The sequence below is a fragment of the Psammomys obesus genome, unplaced genomic scaffold, assembly GCF_907164565.1.
Source record: "Psammomys obesus unplaced genomic scaffold, mPsaObe1.curated_primary_1811, whole genome shotgun sequence".
NCBI lineage: Eukaryota > Metazoa > Chordata > Mammalia > Rodentia > Muridae > Psammomys > Psammomys obesus.
In genome coordinates, this window is record NW_026592666.1 from 2,513,358 (window position 1) to 2,531,217 (window position 17,860).

A 17,860-nucleotide genomic window follows, 5' to 3' on the forward strand; every position below is an offset into this window, starting at 1 on the left:
AAGCTCTGTCGGTACTCTGTTGGCACACAGTAACTACGCAGTTAACAGCATCCTCCATTGACAAACACATTATTTTGGACAAGGATGTTTACTACACCACTGTTTAAAACAGCAAAAAAAAAAAAAAGGTAACAAACATAGAGTATTTTCACATGAGTCTATAAATGGGAAGGAGGCGCATGGAACTCACTAAAGTATTGTATCCACAGAGCAGAGGCAAACATGCATTGTATTAAAAACTTTTATTTTAATTTACTATACATATTTAATTTTTTGCATGCTACTGGGTAGACACAGTGTCCTCTGTCTGTCGGATTTTCTCTTCAGTTACCTGTAAAGATATCAGCAGCTTTACTCCTACAGTTTCCAGATCACCTTTTACCCACAGTTCAACCCTCCGCTCCTCTACTATGAAAACCTGTCCCATGTTCCTTCAGTGGTAACTACAAAGAGTTAAACATGAAAAGACTTAAAAACCAAGTTGCCAATATAAATTACAAGTGTATTCCATTTAAAAATCTATAATCTGAGGCATATATGTTTTTTTTTATTCTTTTCATTTACAAAACAAAAGCATTACTATGAGAAATATTACCAGAAGTGAAACACAGGGTTTTCTTTATCAGCGTACCTTATTGTGGGCACATTTCTGTTTGGAAGAGACTGTTACAAAGCTAGCGCAAACAGGTGCCACAACATTCCATGTTCCTATCCCATGGACACAACTGTCATGAAAAACTAAACAACTTGAAAACAAATTTGTCATGTGCTTAATATGCTTGTTTGTAAGCCTTACATTAGTGTTTGCAGAGTGACTGGTAATTAGACTAAGTAGGAAGAGCTGGTAAGGCAGGTCTCGTAAGGTAGCTATCAGACAACAGATAGAAGTGCTGGGGTCAAAATGTAATACTTTGTTATACAGCTTAAACATTAAAGACATGTTTTGAATCTAGTTTTCCAGGGCATTCACACATTTAACAGTCATGGTAACTTTAAATCTCACAGCCTTAATTTTTCAAATGCTAGTTAGGTTTAGAATATCTAAAAATAAATAAATAACAGGGTCCCAATTAGGACTAACACTGCCACTAAGAACAATTACCATCATATCATTTCTCTTCCACTTCTACAGTATCATCTGTATGCTAGTACCCAATTTAAAGACAAGTTATAGCTGTATAATATAGCTGTTTTCTTGTCAAACAACCATCAGGATGAATAATCACTGTTAGTGAGATAAAGTATTACTCCTTGTCTTCTTTGCTTCTCTTTACCTTCTAGCCCTGTTTGTTTGTTTTCTTTTGTTTTGATGCTTACTTTCTAAGAAGTTTCTTCATAGAAGAAAATTTCTGAAATGAAAACTTACCATTTTCCGTGATCGTTCTAATAGCTTGTTCCATATAGTAAATTGTGCCTGAAAAAAAGTATTTCCTATAAATGACATACAGAAGGAAGCTGGAGTTTTTAGATTTTTTTTTTTTTTTTTTTTTTTTTTTTTGTATATGTGATTGTTTCGCCTGCACCATATCTGTATGTGCACCATATCTGTACCTTGTGACTGTGCAGGTAAGAAAAGGGCATCAAATCCCTGAACCTGTGACAGTTAATTTCTGATTCTGTCCTCCTGTCCATCCCTTTCAACAGCACAGCCTGGAGTGTTGCAGCTATAAACAGGCTGAGAAGTCAAGAAGATGCCTCCCATTTACCATCAACCAAAATTGCCTTAGCTACTTTAGTTCCTCTTCCCTTCAGTTCAACTTCAGGCTATATGCACTAAAGAATTTTTACAACTTTAAGTTGAAAGAAATGAAAAAATATTTAGATAAATGAAAAGATACTCCAGATTAATATATTAGGAAGCTGAACACACTAAAGATACAATTCTTTCCAAACTGACAGAGAGGTTTAGAGAAACTCCTGTTATGATCCCCAAAAGACTGTACTAAAGTTAAATAAAATGCAAAGGACTTCCAGTAGTTAAATGTTTATATGAAAAATATTATATATATATATATATATATGTATATATATATATATATATAAAGTTTATGAATCAGAATTCAAACTGTCCTTAGAATAAGACATCCCTCCCCCACTCCATACTCCCATCCCTATCCCCACATCAACCATCCTCCCCCTTACTCTCCCTTTCTCCCTCCTATCATGTTGTCTCCAATCCTCACTTTATGATCTTTCTTCCCCCTTCCCACCACTGTCCCTGACTCCTAGCTGAGTGACTGGCAGCTGAGGGAGAGGGAAAGTCAACTTTCTTTAAGGGTAGAGCTCCTGGCATGTCCATCACACACTAATAAAAGACCTCAGACCCAGGAGTATGTGGGTAGCACAAACTAGACTCAATGGGAAACAGAAAAAAGGATGGCACAAAGTTCGAAGTGGGTGGAAGATAATGGATATAAGAGGAGTTAGGGGAGAAGGGCAAAGTAAATATGACCAAAATAAATTGTATACATGAAACATTCAATTAATTAATAAAGACATGCTGGCCAAGCATCTGGGCATGTGCCTTTAATCCCTGAATTTTGGAGGCAGAGGTGCGTGGACTAGGACAGCCAAGGGTATGTAGTATACAGAGACCCTGTCTCAAACAACAAATATATTTAAAAAGTAAAAATAAAAAAGCAATTCTGACAAAAATAAATAGATGAATGGGAGAAATTATTCTACCCTATTTTGTACCCTATTTATAGCCACGGTAATTAACACTGTGGGTATGGTAGAGATGGGTATATATGTGATCAATGGAACACAACTGAAACCGCAGAAGCTGCCCCACCCAGCCAATTTTTCCTATAACAGTGTCCATATTCTGACTTCGACACTTGTCTTCTAAGACATCACCACTGAAGAAACCAAACACAGGTGCATGATATCTATTATTTCTTGTGAATGCAATTACCATAAAATCCAGGGTTTTAAAAAAGAGTGAAAGAAAAAGCATTAGCAAGAAGTGGAGGCAATGTGGGAAAGGATAGCCCTCCTGAGTCATGAGCAGATCACTAATAGCAGGGCACAAGGGCAACAGACAAGGCTCAGGGCATTGCAGAGGCCTCCCTCACTACCAGGCACCCCAACACCCCTCAATGTGCCACTGCTTTTTTCTCCTAGGCTACTTTGGAAAATTAAAAATACTATCTCAATTTGAATTTTTCCAAAATCTGTTTCTTCCTTGAAAACCTTCACTCTTAAACAAATATGTTTTAAATCATGAATGAATTTGAAAAAAATGTTAGGGGAACACAAGGAAAATGAAAATGCATGTTTTTCAGATTTTTATAAAATCATGTCTAGAATCAACCCATTCCCAAACTAGAAAATGCAAAGCTTCGGCTTAACTTACTCTCAAGTGAATGGGTAAAGACAGGCCCTGAAATCTGCGTATCAGGCTCGGCCCAGTGGGGTGAAGACTGTGAACAGCTGATACTTCATACTGGAAACAAATACTTGTTCTCGGGATAAGAGGCCCTTCACTCACATCAATGAAGTCACCGATTCTGGTTTGAGATAGAAAAATAACAAAAACCTTAATATTAAATCACAGTAGTTAAAACAAAACATCTACTTATCCTTACTGCTATATCTCAGTTCAAAAACAACCTGATTCAATCCATCTGAAACAACCCCTGACATACAATGTCAAGAGCATCAGCTGGAAAGTATAAAACAAATCTTTTTCTTAATTAGGGTTCATGCAAATATAAAGAAAGGATGTTGAGAATCGTGGAACACATCATGCTGTCAGCACATGCAACTTGTCTAAGACTGATAACCTAAAACCCTACAGTAACCCACAGCAGCCAAGTCTATGCAGGACAGACTGCAGGCAGAAATAAAGAACTGTTTCTAGAAGAAAACACCCTGGGGCTTTGGAGACAGGTTCACAGTTATAGGACCACTTGCTGTGCAAGCATAAAGATCCATGTTCGATGCTCAGCACCCACATAATAGCCAGGCACAGCTAGCTACCCATGCCTGTAATCTTAGTGCTGGGAGACGGAGACAGATGAGTCCCAGAACCTCACTGGCTAGCCAGTGTAGCTGACGCCACAAGCTTCCTGTTCAGTGAGAGCTGTGTCTCAAGAAATAAGGCAGAGGGCAAGAGAAGACACATTCAGTGTCCTCCTCTGGCCTCTGAATGCACACACTGAGGAGTGTACACATATGAGCTCCTGTTCTGGCTTTCCTTTCTCTCCTTCCCTTTCCTCCCCTCCTCTCTCCTGGACATTGCTCTCCATTGGAAAACATCAACATAGGGAGTGGATTTCTTCATCCTTGCATCAGAGTACATTCCAATTTAGTTTACATGAAATCAGCATTCATGTTCCATAGATAAAACTATCATGTCCAATTCCTATCTGAATGTTTTGCTAATTTCACAATCGATTCTCAAAAATTACATTTTTAACCCTACAGTAACCCACAGTAACTTGGTTGTAAAGTCTTCAACCAAATAAAAATAAATCATAATATCACATGTGTTGGATGGCATATTCCCATAATCCCTGCACTAAGGAGGCTGAAGTGGGAGGTTTACATATTTGAGGCCAGGTGACAAAGACTCTGCCTCATGAAAACCAAGAGAAAGTTAGGAAATACATAAAATGAAAAACAAAAAGCACATGTCTTGAGAGATCATGCAAAACTCCTAGTTGCCACCACATCCAACACTAACAAAGCCACAGAGCAAGGTAATGACAGCATAGTAGAGGACGCATGCATCTACTTCAGTCAGCGCACTTCGCTACGACAGCAAAGTTAGGCTTACTGTAGCACAGCTGCCCAATTTTAGACTCTTACCTGTGTAACTTGACTATTCTCTCGGGATTCTGAGATGCTTTCTCTTCTATGAAGTCTACTTTGTACCTGAAAAGCAGCACAAGTAAAGATAGATGATAGATAGATAGATAGATAGATAGATAGATAGATAGATAGATAGATAGATAGATGCCTCCCTTCCACTTCCGCTTCCATGGTTGTCTGAGTTGGAACTTCTTCCTCTCGTCCCTCTCCTCAGGCTTCATTCCCACAGCTGCAACAACTCCTCTCACTAAAGTCCAGCACCTCCTTATAGCCAACCAAGTGGACACTTGTGATCCTTCACTCTGCTCATCTCCACTTCTCACAGCGCTCTTTCCACTGGCCTGCAACATGGCCAGCTACCTGCTAACCTAGCTCTTCAGCCACCTTCCATTTCCCTTCCTTTTAAGAACAGTCTATCCTACACCCTCATTTTTACTTTAGCATCCATCTTAATGTAGCTTCTTGACTTACAAATGTTAGCTTCCAATGGGGCAGTTAGATTCCCCACACCTCTGCCCCAACCCATGTCTCTCTTCTGTGCTAGAAACACAAAACTTCCTGACATCCACCAGGGCATTCACCAAACACCTTAAGGCCCCAGTCAACAAACTCAACAACAAAAAAGTCCCCCTCTTTTCTAGTTTAAACATGTTTCTCATGAATTTCCTATCTTAATATCAGAACATAACCGTTCATTGTCTAAGTGAAAAAACAGAGATTTACACTACATTCCTGTATCAACTGCTCCACCAAGTCCTACCAATTCTACTACCTACAGTCTCTGGAGTCCACCCAGCTCTGTCAGCACAGCTAATACACATGCAGGCCTCACAGCCTGAGTAAAAGTTACTAACAACTTTTCCATTTATTCTCGAGTACCAAGTACATACTCAAGTGGGTATGACCATGAGGTCATGAATTGTGGGTGTAGTGGGGAGGTGGAGTGCGGAGAACTGCTTTACACCTGTCATTCTCCTTCTGCCAGACACCAGTGAACATGGAGGGGGCGAGTCCCTTGAATGTGTGTCCTTATCCTCCTTTATGAGATGCTCTCATTGGCTGTGAGCCACTGATGGTACCTTCATTTCTCTAAGAAGCAGAAGGCTCAGTCACTAAATGGCCTTCAACAGTCTAACATTCTTGTCCTCCTAAACCTACCTAAAACTATCCCCCTTCCTCTCATCACAGAGATACGATTCCAAGTCCCTACAGACACTGACAATTGAAAAGGGAAATTCCACCAAACACAGGATGGAAGTTAAAAGTACACTGTCAGTAACATAGCTATGGAGCACTTAGATGTGGAAAGTGATAGAAAATATGGCCTAAATGTAATACACACTGGATTCTGTGCATTTGGGACTTGAAAGAATATAAAATATTTAGGAGCTTTGCTACTGATTTTAAGTTAAATTAACATCTGGCAGCACAGATTTTCTTTTAACATTTTAATACAGCCACAAGAAAATTTAATAAAATTAGATGGATGGGTTAATAATATTTCTATTATTTGATTTAATATACAATGACTAGACTTCTGTTAGAAAGTGAACTTATAATCTCTGATAACCCAGGGATTGTCTTACAGCACCAATGCTTAGACAATAGTCTTGTGGTACTAGTACTATCTACATTCTAGATTGGTTAAAACGATACATTAGTACAGAGTGCACTGAACTAGAATACACTAAAGACACAAGCCAGTCCTTTGGGAAACATTATCTTCTACTCTTTGGGAGGCCTTGTTTTGCAAGTGGGCTAACTGCATTTTTCACTTCAACATTATTAATGTCTCTGGAAGACACAAGGTATACTGCTTTGCAAGATGCCAACCTAGAGAATAAGTTGAAGAGCCTCTTAAACTAGCTCAAGAACACATGTATGACAAAATATCCCCTTCAGAGTCTGTGAGTCCATGGCTACACACCTAAGGAGAGGCTAATCCACACCCTTTACTAACTCCAAGATAGGCATTGTGGTTTTTAGGCTACAAGGTTTTCAACAGATTTCCTTTCCCAGTAATTTTTAAATTTTCTATTACAAGAATACTTAAATTCAGTTTACTCTAACACAAGTAGAAGGGAAGCTACAAATTTTAGGGAAAAAGAGACTTGAGAAGTCAAGTAGGATTTGAAATGCTGACAAATCCACCAAATGGCTATTTCACACAAAGAAGAATATGATCTGAAGGCATATATATTGTCCAAATTGCTTGCATTTCCAGTCTTAACCTTTTCACTTGGAGTGGAAGAATGAGGGTGAAAGGCTGCCAAGTATACGTAACAATACAGTTGTTTAGCATAGGTTATCATGTCAGAGTGGAAGAAAAAAAAGGAAACATCTTGACAAAAAGAGAAGGGCTAGCTTAACAATAAATGACAACGCTGAAAGAGAAATGAGTTACAGAAAAAAAAGTCTTAGGACAAAAAAAAAATAAAATAAAATGAAGCCTTATATAAAGCAAATATAACAATTCTTGCCAAACATGGAAGTGTGAGAGTCCCACAATCCAAGTATTCCAAACATTAAGACAAGAAAATGAGAAGTTCAAAATCTGCCTGCATAACTTGGTAAGACTGTCTCAAAATCAAAAGTAAAACATAGCCTAATGGAAGGTACTTGTCTAGCATGCACAAGGCCCTAGGATTAAACCCCAGCACTATACACACACACACACACACACACACACACACACACACACACACACACAAACTACATATATATATAGTTTAAACAGCTGAGTTGCCATCATCATATGCTATTCTGAGAGGTCAGCCTTGTTTAAAAGGCAGCCAATGCTTACTTGTTATGTTGAAATATTTCTAATGCCACTTTTGCATCAACTTCCAGAGTTTCAAACGGAAGGTCCCTATACTTTAAAGTGTGGGCATCTTTTGTGAAAGAGTGCAGATTCTCCTGAAAAAGGAAAGAATTAACCATTAGTAACCATTCATCCAAAAGGATTTCTCCACACATCAAAACAAAAAACCTCACACTTAGTGCTGTGGAAGGAAGAAAGAAAAACCAATTTATTAGGACATTTTTTATTCATAGTATTCGAGTATTCTTTCAATTCCAGAAACTAAAAAATTCATAAGCTATTATTCTGGTTAGTAAAAACTGTTAAAGATAAATCTGCAGTGAAAATTTTAACATTTCACTCAAAATATAAAAATAAACGCTTACTAAAATTATAATGCAACAAGTAGAAACACTAATAAGCAATGAGACATAAAAATGTATACTGTACAGAGGACAAAAACTAAGTTCAATAAATGCATGAGAAAAAAAAATCATTATTTATTCCTCAGTTTTACTGGTCATATCGTGTCAGCAAATTCCAGAACAATCAGGACCACCATTATTTATGGAGCAGAAAATACACAACTAGTTGAGGTTTTGGTATGTATGTCATTGCTATTTACCTAAGTTTTTCATATCTGATCCCTGAATTAATCTCCCTCCTTAAAAACAACAACAAAAAAGTTTATTGATTTTATTTTTATGTCTATGTGTGCAATTGTTCAGAGAAGCCAGAAGAGGGTGTCAGATCTACTAAACTGGAGTTACAGGCAATTATGAGTGCCTAGGAACAGATCCTAGAAAGGTCCCGGGTCCTGGGTAAGAATAGCTAGTGCTCTTTTTATTGCTGAGCCATTTCTCCAGCCTCATCTCCCTTTCTAAATGACTCCTTCATATACAAAATTCTAACTATATGCAAAATACTAGGAGAGGGGGAAGAGGAAGGGAGGGTGGGAATGGAAGAAGAGAAGGGAGTGGGCTATGATAAGGATGCAAAGTGAATAAATTAATTAATTTTAAAAAAGGGAAAAAAGAATAAAAAAGTTTAAAGTGGTAGTTTTCAAACTCTGCTCTGGGACTCCCAAGTAAGACTCTGTGTGTGTGTGTGTGTGTGTGTGTGTGTGTGTGTGTGTGTGTGTGTGAGAGAGAGAGAGAGAGAGAGAGAGAGAGAGAGAGAGAGAGACGTACCTGATGGGGGGTACATGATGGGGCCAGAAGAGAATAGCTCTATCACTCTGTACCATAGTCCCATGAAACAGTGTTGACCACAGCACCTGAAGCCAGGCTAGTGGTCAGCAAACCCACAACTCTCTGCCCCTCTCTGCTCCAACATCCCAACAATGCAAGGGGCTACAAGTAGGTGCAGTCACACTCAGCTTTTTGCATGAATATTGGAGATTTGATGGTTGCTCATGGTTGCACAGCATCTTAGTGAGGACTTTTATTGCAGTGATAGAACACTGTGACCATCAGCAAGTGGAGGAGAAAAAGGCTTATTTCACTCCTACTTCCACATCTCAACCCATTATCAAAAGCGGTCTGGGCAGGAACTCGAAGCAGGAACTGATGCAGAGGCCATGGGGCAGTGTGTCTAGTGGCTTGCTCAGCCTGCCTTCTTCTAGCATCCAGGAGCATGAGCCCAGGAATGGCACCTCCCAAAACAGACTGGCCCCTTAATTAATAACATCAATTATTAATTAAGAAAATTCCTTACAGACTTGTTCACAGGCCAGTCTGGTTAGGGGCATTTTCTCAATGGAAACTTGTTCTTCCTCTATGACCCAGCTTCTGCCAAATTGTCAAAAAGCCAGACAGCACACACAGCAACATTCTTACTGAGCTCATCTCTCCAGCCTAGCTTCTGTATTTTATATTCGGGACATACTACCTTAAGAATGGCACTTCAGGGGGCTGGAGAGCTGGCTCAGCAGTTAAGAGCACTGTCTGCTCTTCCAAAGGCCCTGAAGTCAATTCCCAGCAACCACATGGTGGCTCACAACCATCTATGCAGGGATCTAATGCCCTCTTCTGGCAGGTAGGTGCACATGCAGATAGAGCACTCATCTACATAAAATTAATTAATCAATTAATCAATTAATTAATTAATTAAGAAGAATGGCACTTCAAAAGCTACATAGTTACGTCCAGGTCAGCCAGGGCTACACTATAAAACTCTGCCTCAAGCAAATAAATAAATAAACAAACAAACAAAGAAAAAGTCAACCAAGATATAAATTTACAATATGTCAGACTAGAGAGATGGCTCAGAGGTCAAGAACACTGGCTGCTCTTCCAGAGGTCCTGAATTAAATCCCATCAATTACATGGAGGCTTTCAACCATCTGTAATGTAATCTGATGCCCCCTTCTGGCATGTACCTGGTGTACCTGCACATAGAGCACTCATACATAAAATAAGTAAAAAAAAAAAACAGTATGCTGGATTACTGCAAGTAACCATCACAAATAAGCTGGAAAATAAAGAGATAGACTGATAGAGAAAGGATGAAAGGGTGGTTGATAAACTAGATTGATGACGGACAGATAATACATAAATAAATCCTCTTATCTGTCTTAAATGTCTTCAATGTGCAAGACCATTCAGCAATACTGACAGCACCAACCTGACAGAGAATAATACAGTCTAAAAAATCATGCTCCAACAAGCTTGCTTACTTTCGTTGGCGCCCACTCATCCAGCCTCTTATCCAAAGCAACATCATAGCAGAAGGCCCCAGCGATCACTGGAAATCCAACAGCAAATGAAAAAGAAAATGCAAAGGCAAAATGTTAGGGCAAAAGCTACTAATCTGCAACAACTGATTAGTCAGATCATAACTCTACAAACTATAAAACTGTTCATCATCCCAGCTACTGGCTAGGGAGCCATAAAAATGCTCCTATCAAAAGCATTCGTTCATCTTTTATCAATCTAAAAAGCATCATTTTTTTTAAACATTCACATTTTCTTCAGAAATATATTACTACAACAGGGATTGCAAAGGAATGCTAGCCACAAAAACTACAGAAGGACAAGACACTTAAGTAAAGAAATGACTAAACATGAGAAATGCTCAATTTCTTTATAATATCTCTTAGGTATCTTCAGTTTTGTAGTTTTTGTTCTTAGAATCATCTGTGTTTCTTTCATTTATTTTTGATATAAATTTCACACATTGCTCCACGCATAATGATGAGAATTCTAGTTTTCACGAGATCACAGACCCTGCACCCTGCACCTCATGAGGTGGCGCCCTCGTCTAGTCATATTACTGAAGAACAGAACTACCTAAGTACAGCTTCCCCACAGCTGACCCATCTTCCCATTTCCTCACCCTCCCACAAATTCAATTTAGATGTAATCTTAAAGTGGCAGCATGGGGGGAGCCACCATGACATTTGTGTTCAAGAGTAATTAATTTTATTGTTTTAATTACCAACTTATCAGATTATTGACATTTCATCCTAACAGTAATTTTATGACCTATAATAAATGAAATACATTCACAGTCTTATACTAGATAAAATCAGAAATAAACTGTGCACATTAAATAACAAAACATTCACAGATCTTAAAAGTATAAGTACTAACATATATATATATTACCAGGGACATCTGGTGCTCTGACCAAGGTGACCACGTAATCATCTTTGAACGCCCTTTCTATTACACAGCCCATCATCATGGCACAAGAACGCCAATAAGCCTAAAGAAAGAAACACAATGTAACACATTAAGAGTCACTGAAGTTTCTACAATATTAAATGTAAATCAACTCTTGGCTTAGCACCTATTTTTCCAATACCTGCCCATGCTCCTAGAGCAATCATGTCACTGACGCAATAAAATTCTATTGTGCTTTTGCCAAAATACCTTGGGTCACATCCAGACCTTACCACTTCATAACTAGTAACCTTAGACAAGTGGATAGAAGCTCTCTTTATCATTTATTCACAGGAAATGGAAAGAAAAGCACCTAGTCTCTAGAGTTTACATGAGATTAAATGAACACCTATAAATTCCTTAAACCAGAACTTCATTCTTTTTTTAACTGTATGCATATGTAAATGTTCCTGCTTGTCTGTGTGTGTATGCAAGCGTTCCTGCTGTCCATATATGTACCATGTCCACAGGGGTATCTGAGGAGGCCAGAAGCCCCTAGAAGTGGAGTTACTACATGTGGCTGTAAACTACCATATGGATGCGAGAAGTGGAACCTAGGTCCTCTGCAAGAGCAGCAAGTGCTCACAACCACTGCGCCTTCTCTCCAGCCCCTAAGTATGTCATTTCGACAGATGGTTATTAACCATTTCCTCAAGTCAAGGACTAGATCCAAGAAGAAAATTACCTCTATATTTACAGAAGCAGGATCTAGTGCACCCAACAATAAGATGAAAATACTGTATCTGGAGACATTAGCCAAGTGTTGCTAGAGCCTAAAAAAAATTGAACAAGCAGAAACCTAGTAGGTTCCAAGAGCAGATGGCATTTAACTAAACAGAACTTTAACAAATATAAACAGAATTTTAAAGGGGAAAGAAAGTGATTTTCCTTGAAATAAGAGCATTAGCAAAAGCAGAGAAGATAAAGTATAAATCATTCGCCATGGAGTCCTGGCAAGGAAGAGGGGAAAGTGACAGTAGGTGTTAAGCCTAACACAGCAGGCTGGAAGCAGGTCATGCAGACCCCAGAGAGTTCTGTTCACTTTACCATGTAGGCAAGTTCTTCAGGGATAAAACACTGGGCCCCTGTAAAGTCACTAATTAAACGTAACAGAACTGCAAAGGGTGATGTTTTAACTATAGAAATAAGGGAGTTATGAGTGGAGCAGAGTAAAAAAGTTATTAAAATCTACAGACGATGGTGATTTCAGAACAAATTCAAGTTGTATGAGTAGGAGTGGAACTCCCAATGATATAGAGGGTTATAAGTTATCATGAGTTATGAGGATAAATGACATGCCTATAGTTTTCTCAGTCTAAAATACAGAAAAGTTGATACCACTAGATTTTAAACTATAAAAATACCTAAGCTGACCAGCAAAACAACAGTAGAATACCACATGAGTTTGGCCATACTTTTAAATGTTATACTCTATAAAACATAAGTGTGACTTAGAAGGAGAAGTAAACACTGGGGAAGGCAGACGAATACCTTATTCACTTCTGTTGGGTCAGGGTCTTTGAACGTAAGAAATTTAATCTCACAGGACTTGGTCAAAGGCTTATACATGTCCCACGGTTGTCCGTCCACCAGAGCCAGAATGGACTTCCTGCAGTACCACTCACTTAAATCTAGGAATGTAAAACTGATTGAGATCTAAAGCTAACAAAATTCAAAGTGAAAAGTTACATGTTTAAGTACTACATTATGAAATAAAGCAATGGAAGCAAAATTCTGTGGTTATTTTTTAAAAAATATATTTCATATATATATGATGAATTTTTAAAAATCAGCACTCAAAGGCATTATTAATAAAATTACACAAACCTTTAATAGTATTTGTTAAAGCTAAGTCAAGTATGAAATTCATTTGCCAATTAATAAAATAAGTTTCAAAGAGCTACAATTAAGTATTCAAAGAGAAACAACATGAATACATGGATTAATGCACACACAATTTAAAAGAAAAGGAAAAAGTATCTGTCTTAGTCAGGGTTTCTGTTACTGCGACAAAACACTATAACCTAAAAGCCCAATTGGGGGCTGGAGATATGGCTCAGAGGTTAAAAGTACTGGTTGCTTGACCAGAGGTCCTGAGTTCAATTCCCCACAACCACATGGTGGCTCATAACCGTCTATAATGAGATCTGGTGGTCTCTGCTGGCATTGAGACAAAACACTGTATATGTAATAAAGAAATAAAATAAATCTTTAAAAAAAAAAAAAGCCCATTAGGAGGAAATGGTTTATTTCGCTTACACTTCCAAATCATAATCCATCACTGGAAGAAGTCAGGACAGGATCTCAATCAGGGTCAGAACCTGACACAGGAACTAATGCACAAGCCATACAGGAATGCTGCTTACTAGCTTGCTTCCCTTGCCTTGCTCAGCCTGCTTTCTTATAAAACCCAGGACCATCAGCCTATTGATGGCACCACCACAATGAGCTGGGCCCTCCCACACTGATCACTTAATTGAGAAAATGCCTTACAGCTGGATCTCATGGAGACATTTCTTCAACTGAGGCTCCTTCCTCTCTGATGACTCTAGCTTGTGTCAAGTTGACATACAAAAAACAGCCAGTACGGTATAAGTATACACTTATATAAACCTGTTTAAATCATCCTTGAGTCTTGCTGGCAAACCACCTCTTTCTTCCATTATTTCATTATAGACATTTCAAATTAAACAATGTAGTTACCACTGTAAAATTATGAATGTGAATTCATATGTAAACCAATCACCTTTAATCTGTTCCATTACTAAACCTAAGAAAAGTCTAACCTGACTACATATTTTACACATAATCACAAAAATTATCAAACTACTGAGTTGTCATTTAGTACCTAAGTTCCACAATAAAGGTCTTAGAGGTCATAAACTTCACCTCTGCAGATAGTATGTCAGAATTCCATTAGGGCCTTAGGTTTGCCTTCCTCTCCTCTCTAATCGCCTGTCTACTTCACAGCACATGCTAAGAAATATATGAAAACCAAATGAATAATTATCATCAATACTTGTTTAAGTGTCTGAGTAGAGAGAGACTGAGTACACATACCTTAAGCTAGTTTCAGATGGCAACTGATGCTGTCAATTACTAATGCTATATTATTACTGAGCCTTTTAAAAGTTTAAACAGCCAATCATGTCTAGCTACTATTTGTGAGAGAATTAAATTTAAATATTATAGTCAGGCTTGGTGGTACACGCCTGTAATCGCAGCACTTGTGAGGCAGAGGCAGGAGAATCGCTGTGAGTTCAAGAACAGCCTGGACTACATAAAGAAACCCTGTCTGAAACAAAACAAAACAAAACAAAAAAATTTAAATATCATATCTATAGAATCCATATCCAAATGTCTTCAGTCCCTTTAAGTCCAAAGATCTAACAATATAAAAACAATTAATTTTAATATTCACTGTTCTTACATTTCCATTCATACATTTAATGCCTATACTAAACAAAACCACAACGCAGGGGGCAAGTAGCAAGCAGATGAGATGATATATTCAGTTAGAAAACAGCTAAAAAGAGAAAAGTAGAAAAAAAAAAAAAAAAAGCTCAAAATACTTTTAAGGAAACCTGCTGGATAAATGGTCCCAGGCCATGGAAAGAGACAAGTCTCACCAGCATCCACTCATTCAGAGCCATTGTTCTGGGTCAGAATGGGAGCACCCTAAACTTAGTCATATTCAGGCAAACTTGGAGACAACCTGTACACCACAGAAAGGCTGCAATATTCACAGTACCCAGAAAGCAGAAGGAATCATTAACAACAATATGACTCCAAACACATTCTATAGCTAGTAGCATTTTCCCCTCTGCGGCGTTCTACATAGCTCGTGTAAAACGGTCCTAACTATACACTGATTCTGCTACTTACGCATGGCACAACTGTAAGGAGTTGAAATATTTTTATTCATCAAGAAGACAGTTCCAGGATCAGTTTTCCCAACATGCTTAACTTCGATCTTCTCTGTTCGGGGAGTTAACGATAGCTGTCTACTTTTCTCTTTATTAAAAAGATCATTCCGCATTTCTGTCAGTTCTATGGGTGACGGCTGAGAAGCTGGCGATGTCGCTATAAATCCTATGAGGAAATGAAAGATGGAATACATGAGTGGCTTACTATGGGCCTTGTAACACGTATCGAAAGCAGTAGAATTTTAACACAGGCCAAGAATTCGACCGGGGCATTCTTACACCACTTTATAGCAATAAATCCGCACCTATGATTGACTTTCACATCACCACCAATTTCCTTAGTGGCGTCTCAAAACCAGACTCGGTGGCAAGAGCAAAGTTGTAGTAGGAAAGAGTCTGGGAGGAGACTCGAAAGCGGAAATCCTATGCACAAACTATCAATATCTGGCACGAGAAATGCTGACCTGTTCTTCCAAACCCTAAAGCAAGGGACTTGGCCAGGCAAGCACTCACTCCCTGGAGGAGATGGGGACCTGTTTATAGGAGACTAGGGCTCCTTCTTTAAAAAGCCCCACAGGAGCCGCCCGTGCCCGCGTTCTTTCTCTTTCCCCGATTCCTGAAGCCCGGATTGTCTTCCCAGACTAGGAACGCAAAAACTCACTCCAGCAGGCCCCACAGCCCGCGCTGGGCGGCCGAAGCAGCAGCCTTCCGACCGTGGTAGCCATGGCTTCCAAGGCAGCCAGGGCAGCCTCGACGTCCGGGTCCCTCTCTTCCGTCTTCCCCCCGGAAACTCAGAACACGCAGTGGAGGTTCCGTGGGAGCGATCGGCTCAGGACCCAGCGCTGGGGCTGCGCGGCGCCACGCGAGGGCGCACTCGCCCTTCTTTGAGGAGTGAGGATAAATCACCCATGTCCCAGAGCAGCGCCTGTACTCCGAGGCGTAGGGACGACCCTGGGCTGGACCGACCTGCGGAGCAGCGGAGGTGTCCTCCTGTACAGAGGAGTCACACATGCGCTCTTGTCTTCCGAGGTTTTTGCTTTGCTTCTTTTGACAGTCTGGCCAGCCACGAGGGATACAACTCTAGATGGTGGAAATAAAAGAGTTTTTCAAGGGTGAGCTTTTAGGGCGGCTGTAGTGGGTCTAAGGCCAGTTCACCGTTTAACTGGCCATGTTACTCTGGTCTTGGAAACACATCATGTTGATTTGGGAAAGAACGTCCTAGAACTCTTTTCGAATGATCCGTGCACGTTTGCATGGAGTCTTTGGTGGGAGCAGAGTAACTTGTGACTAGAATTTTTGTCTCTTCCGTGGATGTATCCCAAAAGCACAAACCGGGCTGTACGTTTGGCGCTTAGTAAATATTTGTTAACGACTTTTCGTTAAAAAAAAAAAAAAGAAAAAAGAAAAAGAAAGAAAGAAAAAGAAAAAAGAAAAAACACTGCTACGTCTAACGCCTTTGTGGTGCCAGCAAGTTACTGTTGGAGCAGAAGTCTATACTTCTGAACCAACATAGTTTTGTAAATTTAGCCAGGAACTCCATGTGACCCATCTTAACTTCTGCCGCTAGGTGGAAGTGTCAGCTGGCACACAAATACTGTGCTTTATGCCACACAAAAGTGCTGTCTCCTTGGCCCAAATAATACGTATCTACAATTGCATAGGAAAGAAAAGTGTTAAGACACGTCCTCATCTCTAAAGTAAGACATGTAAATTTAAGTTTGGATTCAACCATTCTGTATTTTAACTGGACTATCTTTCATGTAAAATCCTCGGGGAATGCTGATGCATGCCTGCTATCCCTCAAGAAGGCTTAGGCAGACAACCAGACCTGGAGAAGCCTTATATTGTTAAAAATAAAGAAGATACCAATCATTCGATTTTACCAATAAAGACTCAGGAGCCAGATGCTGGGATGAAAAACCCCTAGCTCAGAGAGGCAGAGAAAGCACCTGGCTTCCTACTCAGTGCATGTCCCAGAGGAAAGAGCCTTTCTTACTCAGCTCACCCCACAGCCCAGGAGGAAAAGGCCAAGAGCCCAAAACCAAAAAGCTTGCTAGCTCAGCTGACAGCCCAGGAGGAAAAAGCCATAAGCTAAAAGCCAAAGAGTTCCTTCTTCTCCACAATGTCTTAAATTCAGAAAGGTACTTTTCTCAAAGTCCCTCCTTTCTATTTAATCCCTGTCTGGTTTCTTGCTGAGCCCCTTAACCTAGAGTTAATTTTATTAAATCCTGTGTACCAAATGTTGTTGGATTAAAGGTATGTGCTAGGGCTGAGCCACAACAAACAATAAACAGGTCTTTACAGTGAGCAATCTTGGGGCTCATAATGGGATCAAATATACTGCACCAGCCTCAGCTACTTAGCAGACCTTTTCTCAAAAACAAAAATTCTAAATCAAACCTAGAAATTTATGCATGTGCATTACTTCCTTAAACATACTATGGTTTCCCCAAAGCTTTCAGTTTCACCAGCATTTTAGAGACTGTTCATTTAACCCACCTAGAAAGACTATAGTTTACAGCCACATTTAAAGCACGCCTCTGAACATTAACTTAAGAAAATTTAACCACAAGCATTTCTGCAGAAAGGTCATTGCAGCGCCTACTATCAAAGAAAGTAAACTTGCTGGAAGGATGTCACTAGTGAGAGTG

At 39.4% G+C, this 17,860-nt stretch overlaps 1 protein-coding gene across 1 annotated transcript; it reads right to left on the reverse strand.

Moving 5' to 3' along the window:
- Positions 1 to 223: 223 nt before the first annotated feature.
- Mrpl39 (mitochondrial ribosomal protein L39) lies at positions 224 to 15,972 on the reverse strand. The gene is made up of 10 exons (XM_055615008.1): positions 15,871 to 15,972; positions 15,169 to 15,375; positions 12,775 to 12,914; positions 11,227 to 11,326; positions 10,296 to 10,363; positions 7,622 to 7,734; positions 4,816 to 4,881; positions 3,359 to 3,512; positions 1,367 to 1,414; positions 224 to 331 (listed from the first exon to the last, which is right to left on the reverse strand). The coding sequence occupies exons 1-10, from the start codon at positions 15,932 to 15,934 to the stop codon at positions 281 to 283; spliced, it is 1,011 nt and encodes a 336-aa protein (XP_055470983.1). The 5' UTR covers positions 15,935 to 15,972; the 3' UTR covers positions 224 to 280.
- Positions 15,973 to 17,860: the final 1,888 nt, after the last annotated feature.

Bases quoted from the DNA above. Each gene is read 5' to 3' on its own strand.
- Mrpl39 (XM_055615008.1), bottom strand. From the start codon at position 15,934: ATGGCTACCACGGTCGGAAGGCTGCTGCTTCGGCCGCCCAGCGCGGGC. The intron at 12,915-15,168 runs GTAAGTAGCAGA...TTACATTCCTAG, and splicing joins TCCTTACAGTTGTGCCATGC to ATTTAAGTGAGTGGTACTGC. The intron at 4,882-7,621 runs GTAAGCATTGGC...GCTGCTTTTCAG, and splicing joins GAAATATTTCAACATAACAA to GTACAAAGTAGACTTCATAG.